General features: G+C 43.8%; 2 protein-coding genes across 2 annotated transcripts; one reads left to right on the top strand and one right to left on the bottom strand.

The window, feature by feature from the left end:
- Positions 1-7,857: 7,857 nt before the first annotated feature.
- wnt9b (wingless-type MMTV integration site family, member 9B) lies at positions 7,858-14,067 on the bottom strand. Its single transcript, XM_084570078.1, has 4 exons — positions 13,661-14,067; positions 12,842-13,095; positions 11,061-11,326; positions 7,858-9,671 (listed from the first exon to the last, which is right to left on the bottom strand). Exons 1-4 carry the CDS (start codon positions 13,930-13,932, stop codon positions 9,210-9,212), a joined length of 1,254 nt encoding a protein of 417 aa, XP_084426204.1. The 5' UTR covers positions 13,933-14,067; the 3' UTR covers positions 7,858-9,209.
- A 1,467-nt stretch (positions 14,068-15,534) lies between these two features.
- arf2a (ARF GTPase 2a) lies at positions 15,535-22,814 on the top strand. The gene is made up of 5 exons (XM_084570618.1): positions 15,535-15,741; positions 20,083-20,237; positions 20,326-20,436; positions 20,519-20,643; positions 20,755-22,814. Exons 2-5 carry the CDS (start codon positions 20,093-20,095, stop codon positions 20,914-20,916), a joined length of 543 nt encoding a protein of 180 aa, XP_084426744.1. The 5' UTR covers positions 15,535-15,741; positions 20,083-20,092; the 3' UTR covers positions 20,917-22,814.
- The last annotated feature ends 1,456 nt before the right edge of the window (positions 22,815-24,270 follow it).

Genomic DNA, 24,270 nt, shown 5'->3' with positions numbered 1-24,270 from the left:
ACCAGCCTCAGACTGACTCTGTCACGGAGCACTGTGTGAAAGTGGAATGATTGGATTTCCCAGAACATGCTGTGAAAATTTCACAACAGTTCCGTGGTGATTTAGTGGGAGAAAAATTATCCCGGGGCGCTGGCTGGCACCTCAGCAAAACCACATCTCAATCACCCTGCCCCAAGCCCTACATCAGTGTGGAGTCTGCCGTGTTTGGGAGAGAAGAATCAATGAGTCAAAGAGGAGTAGAGTCCAGCATCCTGAAACGTAATTAGCTCCTGTTCACCACTGATACCTGTATTTGTTGAGCTCACTCTGTGCAGCAGTCAGAGGTCGGCCCAGACGGTTTAGCTGCCTGATGGTGCATGAGTTGATGGTTGTATCTCCAGGCTAGACACTTCTCAACAGAGGTCCTTTTCACCCACCCCCAACATGTCAGAAAGCTTGAGATCCGTTCATGCCACTTCTTGCTCTGGCTGTTCACCGTTTTCGGTTGTCATAACATATCCGCGGGGCAGAGGCTGGATGAGTGCAGCTTTAACCTGTTGCTCAGAATGGAGCAACACACCAGTACATGAGGCGCGCTCGCCTCCCTCTCTCCCTCTTTCTCAAGGTCATGGGGTTCTCCCTGTCTGTCCTTTATGCTTCAGCCCCGAGGAAAGGATGAGACGAGCTTACTGGTTTTCCTCCGCACCTGAGCACCACGGGCGCAAACTGGAATCCAGACTCCAGGTGTGGAGCTCGATCACACCACTTTGACTGACCGACATATCGCATGTGTTTACGCACAGTTCAATGTACAAAATCACACCTTAATTCACATTTAGAGGCCATAGCTAGGGGCCATCCATTCATTACGACCGCCTTTTACAAATTTAAATTAATATTTATCACATAATTAGATATTAGTTTTAGGTAGAGCTCCAAGAAGATTAAGAATATTATTAATGAATTAAATTTGGATGTGAACTATTATTTTATTGGCATTATTATTATTATTCTGATCACTTTATTGATGGGAAAGCAGCGTTTTAATATTATCAATGTGGAGCCAGTCACTTGTTTCATATCATGGAAATAAGTGGCTAGAAATCATCATTTAAAAGAGGCCCATACACTCTGTCCTGCACTAAATTATAGCTTCTCGACTGTTCTAACGTTCAGTTCATGTTGAAACAGCATCAGAGAGGCGGTTCTGTTATTTAGAAAGGTGTAGCTGTTATTTAGCCTAGCCCACTGACTAAAATGGGGTTGTCAAAATAATAAAAACACTTTAGTGCGCCGCAAACTACATCCTCCAAAATGGTCATCCAGATGAATTGCCACCTTTTCTGACACACAAACTACCTTAGCCTTTATTATGGAGCTGCCGGTCTGTCACTATGGGATGCTTTCATTTCAGTAGCGTACCTAATCAACTGGCAAATGACTGTCTGACTTGATGTGTAATTCTGAAGCAGATCTGCATGCAGATGCAGAACCGTCTGGATATTTTCAGTGTCTTGTTGTAACCAAAGAAAACTTGAATGTCTCCTCTTCCTGGTTAGACAACATGGCAGCAGAGTTATTGTTGGTTAGAGGAAGAAAGCACTCAGTGTACTCTGAGACAACCCCTCCTCCCCCACCCCTTTCAATAACCCTGTTTTCTTCATCAAGGGAAAATGATATGTTATTGAATCACTTCTGCACAATGTAGTTAATGGTGTTTTCCAGGCACTATAATGCATCATAACTCCACGATGATTGCCAAGGACAGGCAGAGTGAAGAGGCCAATTATGAGTAGCAAAAATCGCCTCGGGTCAACAATTTTTGGATACCAGTCATTTTTCGAGGGCGCACTGATCTCCTCGCGGCCCCCCGAGGGAGGTGAGCCACTCGGCTTTGAAGCCGTGATGAGGCGCTGAACGAAAGCAAATGAGGGCCTGTCAGAGATGACAGGGGGAAACTCATAAGCTCCCGGTGTCTCGGTGGGTTTTCGGTGGGAGAGGGGGTCCAGATGCGGGTCGGCAGGGGTGGCCGATCAGATTCTGGCCTCTCCCCGCCGCTCCCCTCGGGAATGAGACTGACCACCCTTGTTGCTGGTGTCAGAGGTGACAGGTAGTTGGCGAGAGGAGACGCAACACGGCTATAAAGAAATGTAAAGTGGCCCAGACCTGCAGACTGTGTGCAGCTGTTTATTTGGCATTCATTTACTGCACTATTAACTATTAATAATTTGCTATTTCCAGCAATTTGTCTTAATGCTTGTCTACTAATTCCCTCAGAATGGCCCTTTCTTTAAGTCTCAACATACTCATGAAGTAGTCCGCCGACCAAACGGGTGCTTTCCAGATGGGCCGAGGTGCGCTGTCTTATTATTTCCTTTCTTGTTTTCCACCCTGCTTTATTTCCTCTGACCTCAAAGATCATAGAGCGATCATACAGCTGTCAGACACACACACAGCCCCGTGGCCATACCACCTGTGACATTCAGATGAGAGATGCTGTCCACCCCTGGGGTTGGATGACGGCTTAGCGAGGATGGGAACGTAAACAGCAGTGGCACGGAGAGCCTCGCCGGGCTTCCCCTACCTGACAGCTTCCTACCCACTCCAAACCACACTCTTCATGATTAAGTCCCATGTGTCAGTTTGCTAAAGTGTGCGGTGTGTGTGCAGCGCAAAAAAACAACAGATTCTGGTGGCACATCATTGTCTGAATCCTTTAATGACCGGGATGATTTCCCTCAACAGACGGTATAATTGTGTAGCCATAGATATTCCAAATACCAGACTTATTTTGCTGAGATGTCGCTGGTGGAGGGAACACACGGCTCTGGCCTTTATCTTTGTTTTTCTTTTTTTGGACATTGTTGATGTGGGAAAGTTTTGTTTTTTTGGTCGTGATGGAGGTCAGAGAGTTGGTGTGTGTGTGCCGCTTTGTGCGTTTGCGATAGTAAAGGAAGAGGAGTGCCATACGTCGAGCCGAGGGGAGTCACTTATGAAGTGGTATGAGGTCTTATCACGCGCTATCGCAGCGGCTGCCATGTAAACCCCACTGTTAGCGCTGCAGGTGTTTCTGCGGATCAGCATGGGAACAGCCTCCCCCAGGAGCTTCCCAGTTAGCGGGCGGCCTGGCAGTCGACTGTTCATGTAGGAATCCAGTAAACATTCGCAGGTATCTTTGACTGTCTGAATCTGGTTCACAAGCACTGCTGCTGCTGCTGCTGCTGCTGCAGTACACCGCCCGGTCTGCTGTGGCAGACTTTGTCTTGCTGCTGGGAATTAGCCACATCCTCAAGCATTCAACCCTTTTTATACCCAGTTTCTGTTTTTGTCTTTGCTTTATTTGGAAAGTGATCAAGTGCACAAGTTAGCCAGTGGGCCGGGTGCGCACTAAAAAATAGTTGAGAAAGGGGGACCTTACATGGCTGCTGACAACCAACCTACAGAGCATCGTCAGTACTCCATAACTGCCCCTTGTTGAGTAGGGTGGTGGGGTTTGCTGATTGCAACATCTACGTGTTTTTCTGGGGTCCTACCATTTTCACACTTGTTCACGCAAGCAACAAACACACACTTCTGCATGTGGTCCATGTACCGCTTACCCTCTGATTCGTGGACAACCCTCTATACCTACGGAGCCACAGCCGCCAGCATGAACAGTAAAGTACTAAGAAGGCCACAGCACCAAGCGAGGCTGCAGCTGACCGAATATTGTTGTGCAACTTCCTGTCTTTTTTTGCTGCTGTCATTACTGCCTCATTTTGTGTTATAACACGTTCTTATCTCGTTCCTACCTTGCCGTCAAGCCGAATGTCGCCAAGCGGAATTTTGTGGTATCGCCACAATGACAATCTAATGTCATAGTTAAATCACTTACTGATTTGCGTTTTTTTGATCAGTCATTTGGTGCTCATGAGTTTCAAAAAAAAAAGGGGGCTTAAACACACACCTTAATATTGGACTAATTCACATTCTGATCATGACGAAAGCTGCCATCCATTTACATTGGCAGCAAAGCAGTTTATCGACCAGTCTTGCCTCAAGAGTTGCCGTGCACGACTAATACGGTCAACCACTCCGACACATTCACATATTTTATTTTGTTTTCGTTCAGCCATCGCTCTGAAACGCAATGATATTCTTGGAGATATTCATTTCTGGAGCAGAGCCTTTTCTCCAGGTTTGATAGATGTGCTTTTGGAAACGGAACATTTTAGTTTCCAATCTGTATTTCGTGTGTTATGTTTCATTACCTAATCAATCTCTTCTTTTTTCCCCTCCATCCGCAGGTGAAAACCCATCATTCCAACCCTGCTCCTCGCTCAATTGACCGTCACACATGTACGCACCATCCCCGCGCACATGCGTCTCGTCACCCACGATGGGCGAGGCGCTCCGCCGCCACCCCATTCCGCCCCGACCTCTTGAGTTCGGCCCCCCCGTAGAGGTATGCACTCAGCCTTGTCGTAGCTCTAGGCAGTGCATGTTCTTGTTGTGGGTTGAGCAATTGCATTAGTCATTTCACATTCCAAATTCCTACCCCATGTCGTATTCACTTCTCCCCGTCTCTCCCTTTTTTCCCCCCTCTAAATCCATTCCTCTCCTCATCCTCTTCATCGTTTCATTTTCTCCGTGCGGTGTCAGGGCGTAGGGGATTAGGCCTGGCGCTGATGCTATCAAAGTATCTTCTCTTCAGAGGCGGAAGTCTTGTAGGGGTTTAGATGTTTGACCTGAGGCTCGCAGGTTCCGATTACAGGACGGGACTGCGCTTTTTGTCCTTGAGCAAAGTATCTACAGAGCCTTTTACGCTTCAGTTAACATCTACTGTTCTTACACAAATGAGTGATGTATAAACCTGAAAGCTATGTATGTTGCTATGGATAATATCTTTCCGCTAAGCAACGCAAATGTAATACATATTTTGTTTTAAAAAAAAAAAAAAAAAAAGAAGAGAGGAAAAAAAAGCCCCAGCCCTGATTTGCCAATTCATCTTCATCTATCAGAGCTCGGGGCGCTGCTTCCAGCCCGGCCCATCGTAGTAACCTTTACCTGAACCAAGCCAGCGCAGACACAGGGGATAGTGTTACCACCACCGTCACCCTACATTGTCTATGTTATTCAGTCTTTCAGGGTGACGGAGAAGCTCCAGCACACAGCGGGCCGCCTGTAGCCCACACCCGCACAGGATAACCTCACCACAAACACATATCTGCCCTGCTGCATTGACCACAGGTGTGCACACGGCAGGTATGCTCACACACATATGCAAAAAACCTCTCTGCCCTCACCTGTCTCCCATCAGGACTGTTTCACACACAACAACACGCTGCATATTGAACCCCTGCTCGGCCCAACTCACACCCTCCCCTCCACACACACACACTCACACGCACCCACCCCAGCCCACTCGAAGCAGCTACCCCCGGGGCTTGTGCGTGCGAATCCGGCTGTGGACTCAGCAGCCCCCATCGCCGCACCCCCCTCTGCTCGGGCTAGCGAGGGAAATGAAAGCTTTAGGAGTTCATTATAAAACAACAACAGCAGCAGCGGGGGATAGGCCTCCCGGGGCCACAAGCTATCCCTTCTCATCCCTCCATCCTCATCTTTCTCCTTTATGTCCCTCAATATCTGGAGCCCCGTCCGCCCCACTGCCCGCCGCGCACTCCCCCGTCTCGTTCCATATCCCACAACCCTTCTGGGAAGAATGCCACTATTTAAAAAAAACAAAAACGCAGCATTCACGTCGCATAAAGTTAAATATTGATCTGTGATATTATAATATGATGAGTTAATATAGTGAGCCAGTACTCCAGCCATATGAACTTGCTTGACCTCATCAGAAAGACGCCGGCAGAGTTCACTGCCTAACAGAAGTTTTCAGCTTTATTATCTGAGAAGGGAAATTAGTTTTGAAGGGTACATGCAAAGGTTCATACAGGTAATAAAATACTGTTACTGGACGGGGCAAAACATGTTGACGCTGTCCGGGGAAACCATGTTCGGTATCTCTGAAATGTCAGCTTCACAAGAGCCAAAGAAAAACATGCTTTTAAGCCAATCTAGTTGAGTTTTAAATAATGAGTTCAGCTGTAGGGGCAATTTTCTCCGTCTCTAAACAAGCACGTAAAGTGAGACCGTACAAAAGAGGTGTAGAATCATGGCTCGTTTATCTCCGGCTGCAAGTCTGCAGCAGTGTCCTGACCAGCGGTGAATTGTGTTGCTTGGAAATTGAAGCAGTTTTCCACCGGCTTTAACAAGGGATCGGCATTCACATCATCAAATTTGGAGATATGTGGCTGGCTAGCCATGATCAGTCTAGTGTAGGAAAATGGTAGTATTTAAGGTTTACCAAATATAGAATACGCCGACCAGCCACAACATTAAAACCACCACTGACAGGAGAAGTAAATAACATTGACCATCTTGTGACAATTCAGTGTTCTGCTGAGAAACTTTTAGACCTGGCGTTCATGTGGATGTTACTCAGACATGTACCACCCACCTAGACCAGACCAGGCACCCCCACCCCATAGCAATGACACTCCTTGATGGCAGCAGCCATCCCCAGCAGGATGCAGCCTGACACAGGCACACACACAAAAACGCTTTAGGAACAACTCAAAAAAACATGAAGAACAGCACAAGGTGTTGACCTGGCCTCCAAATTCACTAGATCCCAAACTGATCAAGTATCTGTGGGATGATCCACGGAGGCCCCTCAACTCAACCCATAGGACCCAAAGGCCCCCACTAACAACATTCTGTTGCCAGGCACCATGGGACACCCTCAGAAGGCCCATGTCCATTCTCTGACGAGTCACAACTGTTTTGGAGGCACAAGGGAGACCTACACAATATTAGGAAGGTGGTCATAATGTTATGCCTGATACAGTAGGTGGATGTATATTCTGACACAACAGAAGAAGAATTTTACATTTGTCTCTTCTTTTGCAAGATATTCCTAAAAGTTTTATCAAAGAAACGGCTGATTGGCGTCACCAAGATAAGTAAACTCCTCACACCGAGAGATAACTTGCTCCAACAATACCTCATTGTGTATCTGTAATGAGAGCTTTTTAATAAAATTAAACCTACAAGGAAAAAAAAGTAAGTGTCTTCAATAGTTGGGGTCTCAATTTGATGTTCTAATAAGGAATAATAATGTGTAATCACAGTAATTAGAGAGCAAACATCAAAAGCAGCAGAACACACACACACACACACACACACACACACACACTATAAATGCCTCATACAATAGCCCTCTGTGTGCTGTAGGCACGCTGATGCTTTCACATGAGTGGAAAGTTATGATTCACGGATAATAGCGCGTAAACTGCTCTCATCATCGTCCTTGGGTTGTAACTTTCTAACGGTGAACCGGGGGTCAGGTGCTCCGCAAGACGGGCACGCCTCTGAGTCATCACCTTTGACATCGCCGTCATTATGATTGTCATCGTGGCCGGTGTGCTGGCCAGGGGCGCAACACCTGTAAAGCGTCTCCTTTTCACTGGGCGGTTGAGGGTGACGCAGCGAGACCGCAGAGTTTCTAGATGAAAAGGGGGGGGGGGCAGGGCTCGATCAACAGGAAGTGGTTTAGCTTGATAGAGGCTTGGCGCGCAGTTTCAGGCAGGTGTATAGCCTTCCAATTTCGAGTGTGTGTGTGTGTGTGTGTGTGTGTGTGCAACACGTCCTAGTTCAAGCGTGACCGCCTGCAGCAACAGCAGCAGCAGCAGCTGAACAACACGCACAAACAGCAAACACGTCCGGCTTACAAATGTACGTCCATTTATTAATCTTATTCATTTTAAATAAAGCAACAAGACTTGATTAAAAAAAAAAAAAAGGAAAAAAAGCTTTTGAAATATGGACTGTATAAACATCTAAAATATGATATTTAAAACAAAAGCAGAGGGAGAGACATGTATCTACAGAGACCGTGCACAGCTCATAAATCTTACTAATATTTGCCAAAGGATGAAGTGAGGTAGAAAAGAACGATTCCACATTGTCAGACGCCTGGAGCCCTCATATGAGTTATAATCAGATCATATATACAGTTGAGAATCACTCACACAAAACAGAAAATGGCCACACGCACAAAAAAATTAAAAAAAAAGAAAGACGAAGCTTTGGGCCCAGCGTGCACTTTTGACCTGGACAAAACATTTGGTTAATGGGAGTAAACCTGGTGATTTTCTTGTGATTAGGGGAAAATAAGGAGCATGATTGGCCTTCTTCTCCAAAGAACCAATTTGTGGCTAAATTAGACTGTGAAGACCAAACGGTTCAGTCGGGCTATGTATATCAAAGTGGGTGCTTCTATAAATATCTAAAATTGAAGAGCACGGCTGGTATGTTCACAAATTAAGTGACTTTCAAAGCCATTGTTTAGCTGGGGCATTTCCCTTTGTTCTGTTGAGAGCACATTAGTCTCCATGTAGAGATTTCCATAGACATTTCCATAAGAGCAACTGAAACCCTGCTTCTTTCTTTGCACAATTACCCTGTTAATGCATGTAGTGGCAATATATATCAGCGGTGTCAACGACTCCTCGAAGCTTCCAGTGACTCTACCCGAGCACAAACACTAATTATGTGCTTTGCCATATGTAGCGGGAGTTAAGTGCTTTTGACTCAGAAAACAACTCCAAGTTCTCCACAGCAGAAAATCCAACACAGCACACAGGAGAAAATAAAAACAGACAGGTGGATTCCTTTAAAGAGTTTAGCCTTACTGGTTAAACTTGATTACAGGGCTTAAAGTTTAAAGCAGCAATACAGCAGACACAACGGCCGGTGCAATAAATAGTCAAATGAAGGGGAGGGGGGGGGGGGGTTACAATACAACACAGTCACTTGTCAGAGCTTCCCCGATGGGACGGGGCTCGTGCTGCTGGTGGCTTCCAGTCCAGTCCGGTACCTGTTTTAAGAGCTTGTGTTCCCTCCTTCCCAGAGGAGCGGGATTTCAGTGCATCCAGCGAGACAGAAGCAGTGTACTTTGAAAACATCCTCACCTACGGTCAGTGATAATGAGCAAATAACCAGCGTTACAATGTTACACGTGTATATTCCTCCCAAAATAACATGCAATTCAGATCTGCAAACTCTGGTGTCAGATCCCTCGGCCTGTTACAGTTCAGCCAAAATCAGTGACTCAATGAATCTCTTTAATTTTTTATCTTTTTCTTTCAAGTCCTTGCACATATTTCTTTTTCTCTATGTGGTTTTGTTTATGCAGCTTTGCAGGTGTACACCTCCTCCTCTCTCACGCACGTCTGACACTCCACATGGCAGCACCAGCGCACCTGGCAGTGGCAGGACAGGCTGGTGAGGCGCATGGCTGTGTTGTAGCCGCGGCCGCAGCACAGGCTCTGGCAGCTCGTGTCTTTGGCGCACGACCGGCCGCCCGTGCCGGGGGAGTAGCGGGAGGGCCTGCAGAAGCTGGGGGAGTCTTCCAGGTAGACCAGGTCAGTAGTGCGGAGGCTCTGGCTGTGGCGACGGGGGCCCGCGAGCTCGGCCTCCCCCGTGGCCGTGTTGGTGACGCTCAGCACCCGCATGGCCGTGTCGTATCGGTACTTCAGCAGCCGCCCGGTGTCGTGGAACGGAGACAGCTGCTTCCAGCAAGTCCGTACGGCGCAGGAGCCGGAGACGCCGTGGCACTTGCAGGTTGTCTTCAGTCCGCTCTTCACCGCCTGAGATTGGAGGTGGAGGGAAAAAGAGAGAAATGTCAGCTCCTTCAGTTTGATTCATTACCTGGCCTCTTATCTGGGAGGTCTATCTGGGCAGAGTGAGACAGTTTCCTGCAGGGTGGGTAGGGGGTATGGGGTCTGCAGATTTGTGCCTTTAGCTCAAGTCCAAAATTTTGACATAATGGATTGAGGGGGCCTGTTCAGCATGCCGTATTTCATTCACCTCACATTTCTCACTTGGACAGCTCTTGCTATATATATATTTTTTTTTTGTCTCAGTGTGTTGAAACCAGCTCTGTCTGCTTCTCTCCTGTCTCTCTTCCCTGACGCCTGAGGCGGAGGTGACAAACAGGAGCAGACGGAGGAATCTCTCCGCCCTGTTTTTAGTGCATGCCTGCTCATGGAAAACATTGATAAGAATTTCTGCGCAAGAAGTGCCAAAATGTAAATCAGGGCTTTGTGGCAATGTCCCTGGTTTGGGTTAATAGTTCACTGAGCTTGATGGTCAGTGATGAGAGGGCCATCACTCAGGCTGAGAGCTGCTGTCTTGGCGGGGGCCAGAGACAGGTCATACAGAGAGAGCCAGAGGGTGCATCTAGGTTGAAAATTTCTATCCAGTTCCTCCCTTCGCAGGTATGAACCCCTCAGGGGCTTCGGGGAACCATTATTGGGAGGTGAGGGGATGCCGACCACTTCATGTTTCTGTTAACGCGGCTCCTGGTCTCTTTTTGGCCACACTGAGGAAAACATTTAACTCGCCAAAGATGAGATAAGATAGTGTTCTTCCTGTTTTCCTTTTTTTTTTCTTGCCTCCAAAAGGCCTGTCTTAAGGTGTGAGCGAGCTCCAGGAGCAGGAGCCTGGGGCCTGCTATTTCGGAGCTTCCCAGTGGTGGTTATGAACATTAAGTGGATTTATGAAGAGCGCAGTGATCCAGTAAGTGGAAAAAAATGCTTGCTCGTATATTAAAAAAGAGGCCACGGTTATAATCGTTCTCTCCGACATGAGACCTTTAATTTTCAGTTGGCCCGCACAGCAAGCTTTATCATGCCTGAGAACACCTGGCTCCACAGCCACCTTGTCTCCTTGCTACGCTGCCTCGCCCAATGGCTCCGTGTTATTGACATAGGCCGACGATGGCAGCGAATGAGGGGGGCGTTTGTTTGGCTGGCACCTTGAAAAGTACACAGCTAAGGATTACAGTTCTGTAAGCTCTGATGCACGGGAGTGTGTCAGAGGTGTAATTGTCATGTAAAATTGCAGCCCAACTAATTGAGCTAAGTGTGGCTCACGAATAGGTGTTTTTGTTGCCTTGGGCTTGGGAAGGCACCAAATCATCACAGGGCAACGAGGAGCACGTCAAAGAACATTTCGTGCAACGTTTCTACGCTCACCCGAATTCCGACGTTGACGTTGTGGGCATCCACCTGAGCCCTCAGGTCCTTGCTGACCCTCTTTTGGCCGAGGAACTTCTTGAGAAACTTGGTGCTGTATTTCAGGTTGTCGCCGCAGACCCCCCACTGCCACGCTTCCCGGTGCTGGATGCCGGGGGAGTCGTCGCACGTGCACCTCTCCATTCGGCCCGAGCTGCACGCTTTGGCGAGCGCATGGGTCAGCGCTGCAGAGGACACCGCCAGCAGGAAGGCAGTCTCCTTGAATGCTGGGATAGATGCAAAAGATGTGGCGGAACAACACCGTGTAAACAATTTTAAAAAATCGACATCAGCTCTTTTTTTTTTTTTTCTTTTAATCTGAGACAAAGCTTTGAAAGCGATTAGCGGTGCGCTCTCTGTGTAAGTGACTGCATAGTTCACAATCATCAGAATGCCTTTAGCGTGAGCAGTTAAGCCAAAATGTTTACAAAGGGCTCCCTACGTTGTCATGGTTTACACCAACATCAGCAGTTCTGCAAGCTTTCCGGTGTCATAACTCCTCTCTTGACCTTTTTCCTTTTGGTTGTGCACTGTTATTTGCTTCACCCAGAGCCGTCACCAGGGTATATTTTGATCCAATTAATTATTATTTTGACTAGGAAGGATTTTCCCAGATGAAAGTGGGCAATCACGCCACCCTTTTCCTCTGGGAATGGGCACTTTACCGAGATAAAAATAACCACAGGGCTCGAGCGCTCCCCACCACAGCACATTTCTTGGCTTTCTACTCCCTCATTACCTCCGTGCTGACCTGTTCATGTTCTCCCACACACTGATATCCATATGCATAAAGCCCTGGAAGACCCGAAAGCATTTTATGCGCCGTAAACAATATAATGATCCAAGTGTGGCTAATCAGGGGAGTGTGTTAGGCCGCGCAAAAAAAAATCTTAAAGGAGGTAACTTCAGGAAATGCTTGCGTCAGTTCAATGTTCAATATTTAGTACGACGTTAACTAGAAGTCCCAGACTCCAACTTAAGGAGTGGTTTATCATAACTTTAGGAGTTTCGATAAACCAAAACTATTATATAGTCTCTTAACTGCAAAATAAATTAAGATTATATTAAAAAAAAAAAGCTCAGTAGTTAAATAAAATAGCTCCAAGTGCAGCGCAAAAATACTTTCCATGTTGTGTCAGTGATGCAGTCACAAGATTGTAGAGGAATATTTCAGCAAGGCACAAATAATAAATAGAAAGAAAACCAGCAGCAGTAAAAAATATTAACTAATATTTATACTATTTTCTGTGATGTGCATTATGTGATATTTCTATTTAAAAGAGAGTAAAGTGGCAAACAGGTTTGGAGCATTAATAAAAACTAACAATGTGGCTGTTTTATTACACCTTTGATCACATTCATAACAGCTCATTTGGTGGTGAACACTTTCTAGTTTTTCTAGATTACTTCAGATAGATTAAATCATGCTGGCACAAACATCAGAGCCCTGTGGCTCAGCACCGCAGATCCTATCCTGCACTGCTCACATACTTTGTCTTACCGCTTTTATTTAAACTTTACCGTAGGCTATGTTATTAAGAGAGTTTAAATGCGATTCGGGGATCTGTGCACCTGTCTGACTAGAGGTAAATAAAGGTCAAGATACTTAAAGGTTATTAAAGTTTTCCAGAAGAGACTACCCAGCCTAAGCATTGTCCGTTGAGCAAGAACTCACACCTGCTCAATAATATCACACAGGTCAACATTAACTAAAAATAATAAAGTGTTCAAATGAACCTTACCTCTTTTCAGGAGGCTCCCCCGGCCGTCCAGACTGCAGTTCCAGCGCTCGTTCCTGAACTGATACCGACACTCCAGGAGGCTGAGGCGCACCGACTCCCGGAGCGTCTCGGCCAAACCAGGCTCCCTGCGGCACAGTCTCTTCTGCCGCCTGGTCAGAGTCATCTGCTCGCACTGCTTCAGGTGAGCCTTCCCTGTCGGAGCTTCATTGGAAAACGGACCTGGTAGAAACACCAAGGGTTCCCGACCTGTCAGCCTTGGAGTGGAAGGGGGGGAAAGCTCACATTAGAAACTAATCATAAAAAAAAAAATTAACAAAGGTGTTACATTATAATACTTAAGAACAATTATCCTCTCACTGCCCTTCTTGTTAAACTAGAGCTACTTAAAAGAAGTGACCGTGATTTACAAATTCTCTGTTGGTAAACGAGAATGATTAGTATTATTTAAGGGTTTTCCCCTAATGTCCATAAGTAGAAAAAAAAGTTAAATTATATAGAGGAAAGTTTATATTTCCGCAAATTCGAGAAAAAAAAAAAAAACGCTTCAAGTTAGGTAAATAAATTATGTAAAGTATATCGGTTAGATTGAAACATTTCCCAAATTGCAAATTGGGAAACATGCGTTTTATTGCAATGAATTGGCAAAGAGGTTTCAACCAACACTATAACAATTTAGCTCAATAGTTTGTGCACAATTACGCGTGCGTAATTTGGCTAAAGCTAGTAAAAGTAGTGGTTGTGATGCCTTCCAAGTGTTCAGACATCAAAGGCAATCATCTAATCATGCAAAGGACTGAATTAAAAAGTAAATGGTCTGACCCAAAATAAGCTGCAGTGTGCGAGAGAAGGATGCAGAGTGCAATGATTCGCAATAGGCAGGCGGTCCTTGGGAGCCTGGTGCGCATGGTGCCGGGTTGGCGCTGTTCTTCATCTCGCTGATTCTTCAATGGAGAAAAGTCTGTGCCGTCCGGTCGGCGCTTCGCTTTAAGGGCCCAACCAGCAGAGAGTCGCTGCGCCGGGCCCAATTGACCGCACTCCGCTGGGAGGCAGGGCTCTCTGGGGGAGGAAGCATCGTCTTGCCGCACCCTCATTGGATTCTCTCAATATTGTTACAGTATGTTCCCTCCCACTGCACCGCCACCCAGGTGGATGGGGCTAGAAAATCACTGGGCTTAAACTGCACTGATACAAAAACCTTGAATGTTCCTGAGGGCCACAGTCACATCCAGGTCTCTGCACTGGAATCACAGTCTTATATCATTTTAATGGACATAGACCCTTGGCATTAAAACATTTCTATAACGTCTCTATTTATGTTTGCCTCCAGTATTAACCCACAATTACTTTTAACTTCCCATTACATTTCTACACTCAGGTTTGTTTGTTTGGTTTTGTTTTATGCACAAACTGCTTTTCTCCAAGAGCGTTATGGTGCTTCCTATATGATCAATGTTTGACGCACCAACAAAAAACATCTCTCCCCATGGAATAGGACTAGCTCGAAGGTTGTCCCTGTGTATCTAGTCATTAATAAATCTACTAATCCTGAAAACAAATTAGAGAACAGCAGCCAGGATGCAAACAAACAAACAATTATATGACAAATAAATGATCCAGAAAGTCTGACAGAATTAGAACTAATTCTCATCAAAGGGCACACTCCATCTTCTTCCAAGCATTCAGCACAGAAAGTGAACAACAACCATGCATGGAGCCCCATCTAGTGGATTGAACATAGAGATTAAATCTGGGAGCTAGAAGGGATTTTGCACTGCAGGTGAACTGGTCAAATCAGTAACATTGGTATTCGATGTTTCTGATTTTATCACATTCCTCATAATTTACTGAACTGCATTACACAGATTTTTTTATTGGTTTTAAATGTTTTGTTTTGTGAATGTAGCCTGATGAAAGTAGCTCAACCATCATTTCTTTGAGTAAAAACCAACAGTTCATCACATGTTTGGATACCAGAACAACCTGTGACACACTGGCAGAATGCAGTACCACAGCACACTACTGGTCCCACTGGTTAGTCTTGTGTCAGGTTTTTTTTACCGGAACACCCCCAGGTCGACTAACAGTTAGATCTCCACCAATCTTCACAGCACAGTTTAGACAGTTCTTCCCTCACAGACAAGTGTGTAATGTCCAGCTCACTTTTCAAAGTCCTAATTGTGCCCCACTGAATATTTACAGTTTTATTGTCTCTGAGTGTGTCTGTGTATTTAGTGGTTAGTATTACCCATTAATCAGTTACTAGTTGGTATAAAAGCAGGAAAAATCACTCAATACATTTTAAATATACATGTATTTTTTTGCCCATTCACAGTAGTAAAAATAGTTATAATATATATAATAGTTAATTATATCCTAATCTACTGCTATATCCTAACAACAGATTGTGCATGTTCTTTTTTTTTTTATCATACTTTGAGAAGGAAAGTGTGCAGTTTTCTCCATCACTGTTTATGATCCATCTCAGAGCAAAAAATAAATGTTGAAAGATCTACATTATTGTGTAAAATTAGTTTTTAGTGCATAAAGTAGGTTTCTTGTCCACGTTTTATACTTTTTGATTTCTTTCTTGTGACCTTTGTTGTTGACCACAACTATAACCTAACATCATCTGCCCTCTCTTTTGGCTATTTGCTTTTTAGTCAGTATTAAATTAACTAATTTACTGATTAAAATTATTCCATTCTTGTAATTCCAGTTCCTACTCTACGCCATGTGGTGGTGCTATTGCACCGCCTCCATGTTTCCTCCCACTGCTAATACGTAGAAGAACAAACGAAGGAAGATGACGAAGAAGAAGAAGAAGAAGACGTCGAAGCCGGAAAACGCCATTTTGTTGTTGAACTGGACCAGCAGAGAAGGACCGAGAAGCGTTAGTAAAGGTAAATGTAATTTAGAAATATTAAACGTTCCTGAGCTGTATTTTTATTTATATAAGCGAGAAGACCAAGGCCACGGTATAACCATTGGGTTTTAAGTGTCGGAAGATTGAAGGCGGATACTTTTAAGTTCGTTTCCATAGCAGTTTAACTTCAGCCGGTTTGTGTTGGTTTATTGAGTTAATATGACATTTGACCGCCCGTTGAATACAGACTCTATATAAACAAGAATCAGCAAATGTATTGGTCGCTGTTCTCTTTATACGTATGGAATTTTGTTTAGCTATTGTAAATCTGAATTCGCTGATGTAAGCTAGTAAGCTAACATTAAGGAGCTGTCACACAGCGTCAAAATGAATCTCTTATTTTGCCTTATTGCCAGCTCACCCACAATCACAAAACAAATATTGAAATTAGTGATTCCATCTGCTATCGCTTAAACGGCGTTCACAGCACTGAATGTTGGAAAGAATTCATTCAAGCCAACACATAAGCCTAGCATCTGGTTTCATGGGTGTAAGTCAGCTGACTAAGGCTTACATTCATAACTGAAGGCAAAGCAAAAATATTTCAATATTTCAGCATCACTAACGTCTACCAGAAAGTAGCCCCAGTTCGAGCATCTTCTATTTTTACTATAGCATCAGTTTCTTTGGAAAAAGGAGGTAGTTTGGCGATGTATTAAAAATTCATACAAGATTCTTCTAACTGCCTGAAATAAAGAAAGAAAAATAAATCAAGTCGAGTTTTTAAACCCGTTTACCAAGTTTCGACCAGGTAGCCCTGAGCTGACATTTTTGGATTCAGATTCTTTTATTAACTTAGTCATTTCTCTTTTGCACGGTGACAGTGCAGTTATTTTGTCAGTCTTAAATCAAACGTTCAAAAAAAGAGAGACTTGTTTTACTACTATTCTCCCACCATCATAAACCTTCTTTCATTTCATGGGTGTTGTTGCAATAGCAGGGACTTGTCAATCCTGTTTACTTTTTAGCTACTTAGCAACACTTCCTCCTTTGTCTGAGGAGCTGCATTTCAGACGCTGAATGAATGGATATTTGTGTTTGTTGAATGGAGTGTATGTTTGGATTATTGTAGAACGTGGCAAAACGATCTTCCTCCACACCTGGCACAAGAAATCCATAAATCAATCAACAGTCCAAGACCCAAATTAAAAGACTTAATTCAAATTTAAATTAAACGGCATGGATGTGGTATTTATGCTTTATGAATGGCTGTTTTTTTGCTATGATTAATCACATATTAACAACACTTCTGTTCTCCTCTGGAACAGTTTCATTATTGTCCAATCTAAGCTGCCATGTTCTTCTAGTGTTTGCTCACTGCAAATAAACAATGTCAAATGCATGTGCCATGGCAGAAAGGAAGAAGCGGTCCAAAAGTAATATAATCATTTCATGAAGAAAACTGCCAAGAGTGGTAGCTGTAAAGTCATAATTTGAGTTGGAGAGGAAATACCTCCAACATGCTGGAAAATATTTGCATGCAACCTGGGTTAAATTCCAGGAATGCAGTGTCTTTAACCTACTACTCCACTGACTCTAGTGCCTGTGGTTTTACCTGTCCTGTGTCAAGGCTTTTGTCATTTCTTTTCATTTTCTTCTGTGAACTGCAGGGCAGTGTCGGCTCCTCATTGTTTTTTTAACCCGCAAGTATAATACATCTCAGGATGCTCCGGTTTTTAATTAATGAGCCAGACCCTTTGTTGACTTTTTTTTTTGCACATGAATGCACATAATTATTGTTTGTTATGTCACAAGACTTTGGCTTATACTCGCTAGTCTTCGAATGTCTTTAAATAGATGAGGATAGGGCTGATTGTAAAGGCGATACTAGTCTAAGTTTATCTTTCTCCAATTTGAATATTTATGTTTTGCTTTAATTGAATGCTGCCCACACACAGATATGTGTTAACTAGTATTTTAAATATCTACCACACAGGTTAGCACTCTTATTTGTTAAGGAAAGCGTACACCTTTACAAAATCACTGAATGTCATATTTTTCTGAACAGAATTGTTGGTTTCTGGTTGTTAAACCAACTGAGAGATGCTCATTACATAACACCAAAGCTCTCTCTTAAATCAGTTCTCAGTTTTGCATCATGTTGTGAATATGAATGCAGAGCTGTTTATAACGTAGGAAATACAGTAGCCAGTTTGTTTCTCCTCTTCAGACTCTAGAGATGGAAATGAGACGACGCTCAGTCCTAGCTGTGCAGCATACGATTAAATTAAGTCGTATGCCTGTTACTATACAGATTAACTTTTTAGTTAACTCTCTGGTGCCGTTGTGTCAACTCAAACCATTCTCCATCAGTTCCTTCACCTTGCATTTAATGGATAGTTTGTGGAATCGTTCTTGCGTGGATCGGTGTTTGTCACGTTTGCGACATTCCTGCCATATGATCAGCCTCGGCTGCTCATCACACGTACACACTGTAGCTGTGAAGTTATTTTGTAACACTGTTAAATGGTCGATTGTCTTGTAGGAAGTCTGACTGAACAGAAATGCTCATATTTTTATCAGTTCAGCGGTCGTCTCTTGTCGTTAGCTCACGTTTTACTATGCGCCCGTAATTTTGAGTCAAAGCATGCTAATATGCCCCAAGTCTGTTTTCATGGAAATTGCATGCATAATTAACTACAGTGATTGTGTATTGTAGCCTCTGGGTGCTTTCAAAATTCAGGTGACCTACAACTTAATACTGTGCCTGAAGGCAGCGGTGAAGACACAGACAAGGCGCGGGAGCTGCTGCTGCTGCTTCTTATGTGTAATACACCATCCAGACAACTAGTCCTGACCGTAGAGTCTGCTTCTTTTCCCGTGTTTCTCTCCAAGATTAAGCAATGTGGGTGCTATCAACTATAGACTCATTTCCAAAATAGTTGTAGAAAATCAGTTTACAAAAAATTTGATTACTCGCTAAAGACTGTCATCTCAAATATGCGGGTCAGAAACCTTCAGAAACATTATCTGAATTTGTAAAATTTCTTCCAAGCTTTCCTGAAGAACTTTACATCATCAAGCCTCCATAAAATGCTAATAAATACATTTATTATGGCTGAACTAATCAGAACCAATAGCTGCATGCATCTAGTAACTAGGGCTCCTCATAGAAGGATTTGATCAGTAACTCCAGCACTCTACAGTAGACGGTGGGATGTAATGCATGTAATGCATCTGTACTGTGTATTTTCAAGATCTATCCAAAACAAGACCAGTGACTCACTCATTCTCTTTCTCACAAGTATGCTCTGTTTGTGCGTTTTAGTGCACATCACACTTACAGTCTTCACCCGCACATGTAGCACAACACAACGCACGGCTGAGCAAAACAAGCCGAGACACGTTGTCAAGAAACATTGTCTCGAAACCCTGAAGTCACTGACGTCAAAGCAGACGGCAGGCGGAGGAAAAGAGAAGGAACCGTCAATTCAACAGTGAATCAACAGAAATATACTCTGCTACTGTTTTGGTAGTTAATTGTTGATATTACTTTAAAGCAAAAATATAAAGTTCTCCATCACGTCTTTAAATGTACAAATTAAGGACTCTCTTTAGATTTTGTGCTCTTTGTTGGAAACAAGACATTCACGCCACCTTGAGTTTAAGGAGATTTTGATGGGCGTTTTTCTCTGTCTTCAACCAGATTATTGAATAACTAATATGCATCTGAACCCAAGGTCATTTGAAAAGTGGTATTCTGTTGTGAAGAAATCCATTTGCATGTGTGTCATGCAGTGTGGCTCGCTGATCTACTGTAGGCATTTCATTCTGTGGTATTTCTATAGGAAACTTCACACAGCGTGTACACATGGTAAGGCTTTATACTCTGAATGTGGGGCTCGCTGAATGCTGGTGTCAGCTGACGCCGTCTAAGTAGCTGCCATATCTCTATTATTTTTTTGTTAGGACAATGAGCTCTGGGCGCAGATGAATGACTGTAATTGTTTGTATTGGTTCTAGTTTAACGCGGCACTTCCTCACAATCATTGGCTTGTTAACAGCGGTGCCTGTTCTAGGTAGCTGTTAGTGGCTTCTGTTTAACTTGGGTGGAGGAGTCACAGCAGCATGCGCTTAGAAGGCAAACAGGGTTTTTTTTTTCTCTCTCGTAAGAAGCGGAAGAAGTTGGGGAAATGAGAGAAGCACTTTTTAGAGTCATTAAAATGCACACAGTGATGAATGTAGCACCTAGAAACTTTTTGCTTTTTGACAGAAAGTAAATAAAATTTTAATTTTTTTTTTGTTAATATAAACACACTTTAATTACCTCTGTCACTGACCTAGACCTGACATTTTGATAATCTACACCCTCCTGCAGGTGACTCAAGATGGGGAATTTTGCGAGCCTGTTTAAAGGATTGTTTGGCAAGAAGGAGATGAGGATCCTGATGGTGGGTCTGGACGCTGCTGGAAAGACCACCATCCTGTATAAGCTCAAACTGGGAGAAATTGTTACCACGATCCCTACCATCGGTGAGATTTTCATCGTTTCACATTTACTGTGACTGAAGGCTTGGGAGCAGTGTGACAACTAAAACTCTTGTAACGTTTTGGTTTGCAGGTTTTAACGTTGAGACGGTAGAATTCAAGAACATCAGTTTCACAGTGTGGGACGTTGGTGGTCAGGACAAGATCAGGCCACTCTGGAGGCATTATTTCCAAAACACACAAGGTGAGAGAATTGATGACGATGCCTCTTTGTGGTACAGGCCTCCTTGTGAGCCATACTCAGATCGACTCTTTGCCGTTTTCAGGCCTCATCTTTGTAGTGGACAGTAATGACAGGGAGAGAGTGGGTGAGGCGAAGGAGGAGCTGATGCGGATGCTGGCCGAGGATGAGCTGAGGGACGCCGTGCTGCTTGTGTTTGCTAACAAACAGGTGAGTGAATCTGTCGTAATTGTTTTTTTTTTGATATGCAAGATAAACAAACCATTCCTCAAATGTTAGTATGTTGGTTTTTTTAATAATAAAGTGTTTCTGCTCCTCCAGGACCTGCCCAATGCCATGAATGCAGCTGAGATCACGGACAAGCTGACCCTGCACTCCCTGCGCCACCGTAACTGGTACATCCAGGCCACGTGTGCCACCAGCGGGGATGGTCTCTATGAGGGTCTGGACTGGCTTTCGAGCCAGCTAAAAAACGCAAAATGATCCGTCACTCCACCTCCCTGTCTGCCAGCTCTGTCTGCAGTGTCCTGGGAGTCTGCACTGGTCCCGGTCTCTCTCTTTCTCCATTTCCTCTAAAGCGTCAGACCAGAGGCCAGTGCTCCCCTGCATCTGTGTACTGTATGCATGTGTTTGAATGGGTATTTTTGAATGAATGAATGAATGAATGAATGCATGCGTGTGTGTGTGTGTGTGAGAGCTAAGTGGGAGCAGCCCTGCTGTGCCTTGAACACAGTTAGCTCTCAAGTCACCTCATTCCCCCAGTGTCAGCACATCCAAAGGCACTGGTTTCTGCAAAGCAAAGAACAAGATGTTGAGTGCTGTGTGTCATCTGTCAAGAATGTTTTGTAAGGAGAAAAAAACCAAAAGGTAACATAATAATTCAGTTTTTACATCTGCTAGTAACATTAAGGCCTTTTTTGATAACTGCTTATTCACCATGCAAAGACATGCAATATACCGAAATGTAACTTGTCATTATTGGTCAAATAAAACGTGACATCTGACATCCTGGAGCAATTCACATTCTTTTAAACTTTTCAACTTTTGGCATCTTTTAAAAAATAATATTAAGGCAAAGTCCCGACGGTCCTGTTATTCAGCTTCCGTTACTGTGGGGATTTTTGAGAAATGAGTTCTGAAATGTGTCATTTATGCCTCAGTAAGTTTCTTTTATGTCTGTGTTTTTCACCCTGACGATTGAATGACTCACTCTGGCTGAGTCAAGAAAAGGCAATAAATGTTTGAGCACATGTTTACATTGTGATGGTGTGTGTGTAGCTACTTCAGTGTTGGCGGATGTGTGTATCCTCTGTGTTTCAGCTACACCCAGCCCATTAGAACAACCCGGCCTTCTTTAGAGTTGCTCCCACTCTGGCTTATTATTTACTGGTAGGCTTATTATACTTTTGTATGTAGTTCTTTGGTTAGGGTCTGTTTTCTATTTTATTTTATTTTTTTGTTTTATTTTAATATTGGTATTGTTGATCCATGCATGAGTTGGTTTACTACAGCGTGAGCTGAATTGCTCTCGGGACCAATTGTTTGCCCAGAAAGGGCTCATTGTGTTTAGTTTTGGATTCAGACACACACACACACAACCTTGGCCATATTGTTGGCGCAGTTTAAGACGGTACATTTGTATCGGAAGTTATCAGTCAGCTCTGTAAATGCTTCCTCAACGCTTCGGGCTTTATGGTGTTTTCTGTGCGTATAGCCACAGCGCTTCCCTTGCTGTTATTTAGATCAAATTAGACCATTTCCACAACATCAGCTTGCACAACACAGCAGTTTATCTCTCCAGCCACTGCAGAGAACCCATACACAATGAACTCATTGTTCTACACCAGCAGACGGCAAAAATGTACAAGTAAGAATGTTGCACCAGCTCAGGCAGAATTGGTTTCCCTTGGATGCATCGATCCCAAAGGATCCCAAAGGCTCCCGCGATTGATAGGAAAACTAACATGAGCAGTGCACGCCCCTTACTGAGGGGCTGGTCACATAATTACACTGACCTCAAAAAGGGAGACTCCTGTTCCCTTTTTATCTTCTGCAACTGGACATTTAGTTTTTTTTGTTTTGTTTTGTTTTTTGAAAGCTGTGTAACTGATTAATCTTCATCCTTTTGGTAATTCTTATGTATCTGATAAGTAGAGCCGCAATCTGGTAAATGGCAAGAGATCCAAATGTATATTCAGTCCTGTAAGAAAATGTATTTTAACTTCATCCACTTAGTCTTTGTTCAGATGTGAAGCTTTAATTTTGGTGTCTGTACAAATGACGTGGTGTGTGCATATGTGTGGTTACCCTTTACGCTTTTTTAGGCTCATCTAACATCTGATAAATGCACTATAATAAAGAGATCTCTATTGTACATCTTCCATGCTGACCTCGACTCGTGTCATGTTTAATTATAACGTAATGCAGAGTACACAAAGAAGAGACGGTTAAGATTAAACCGCAAACGTGCCTCGGCTCTGGCCGAATACTCAAAAGAGTGAATGTGTTGCTTTAAATGTCAGCGCACACTCCGCCGTTCCTGTCAGAGCTTTATATTTAATATTTCAATCTTATCAAAGAAGTGACAGGTGTCAGAGATTTCATTTGAATCGTGTGTCCTTGCTCAGTAGAAAAGTGCTGACTTGGCTTCGTCACACCATCCTCAATGTGTCACCTGTCAATCAACAGGCTCAGAGGAGTTTACTATATTACTATATACAGGCAAGTTATATATATTGACACATTTTTCAGCAAACTGCTATTGAAACGGCTCTTTTTTGTTACAGTTATTACCAGTACACGTGACACAGCTATTTATTGTAATTTTCACACTAATAATGAGTGGTACATAATAGTACTGTAATGTAACTGTTTTTAATGATCAAGTGTTGTAGCTCTTCCTTGTCGCCACTGGAGGGCACACTCGTGACACTAAAGTGCTCTCCATCTTAATTCTTTGTGATTGGTACCTTAAGTAAGTAAAATAAAATAAAGGAGAAAAGGCAGTTAAGGGAAAACGTTAATATGCGTATGCATTCTACACTGGAAACATCGTAAACATGAATTAGATCTGTGTTTTTTTAAAATATTCTTTATAAATTGAGCTGTCAATACAATGGGACCCCCGTGTGTGATAATCCCTCTAATGAATGAGTCATTATATTCAATCAGTTAAATGGCCGGATCCATATGGAGATGATTCACCATCGCCTTCACCCACAGCCACAGATCAGACATCAAATCCTGACACTAGTGGAAATAATTTCTAGACGATGTCTGTCACAAGCCTCGGCTATAGGCTGTATGATGGTGTTATTACTATATGACAGACATCACCCGTGGAGATGAGGGTATGTTCCCGACAGTCGGAGAGCAAGCAGACCACGGTTCACCCTCCTTTCCAGCTCCATCTGAAATTCAGGTGGCCAATTCTCCATAGAGTTGTTACCTTGGAAACAGCACCTTATGTATTTATAGAGAGCAACTGAGCAGACGTGGAAAAGCGAAAGCAGGGAAACTGGACATGGACAGCGATACAGGTTTTCATTTTGCTCCGAGCACGGATGCTGGGGTGCACAGGGACTGAGAAGGTGTTTTCATTCGGCCCTTTCATTGAGCAGAGGCCAGCCTGTGATCACACCCTTGTGGAGGCATCAGCTCTCACTTTGCATTAGCTCCTGGCGCCCTTTATGTCGGGATTACTAGACGCTCGCTGACACAACCTGGTAATCTTTTAATTTTGAAAAATCCTGCCATGTAGCTGAGGCTGAGTGGAGGTGGTTCTCGTCGTCTTCTTACTCCGCTGAGGATCTGAATCCACCTCCTACCCCGTCTCTC

Source organism: Chelon labrosus, assembly GCF_963514085.1.
Source record: "Chelon labrosus genome assembly, chromosome: 21".
In the NCBI taxonomy this organism is placed as follows: Eukaryota; Metazoa; Chordata; class Actinopteri; order Mugiliformes; family Mugilidae; genus Chelon; species Chelon labrosus.
The sequence above is the reverse complement of the archived record's forward strand: the minus strand, read 5'-3'. Positions and strand labels throughout refer to the sequence as shown.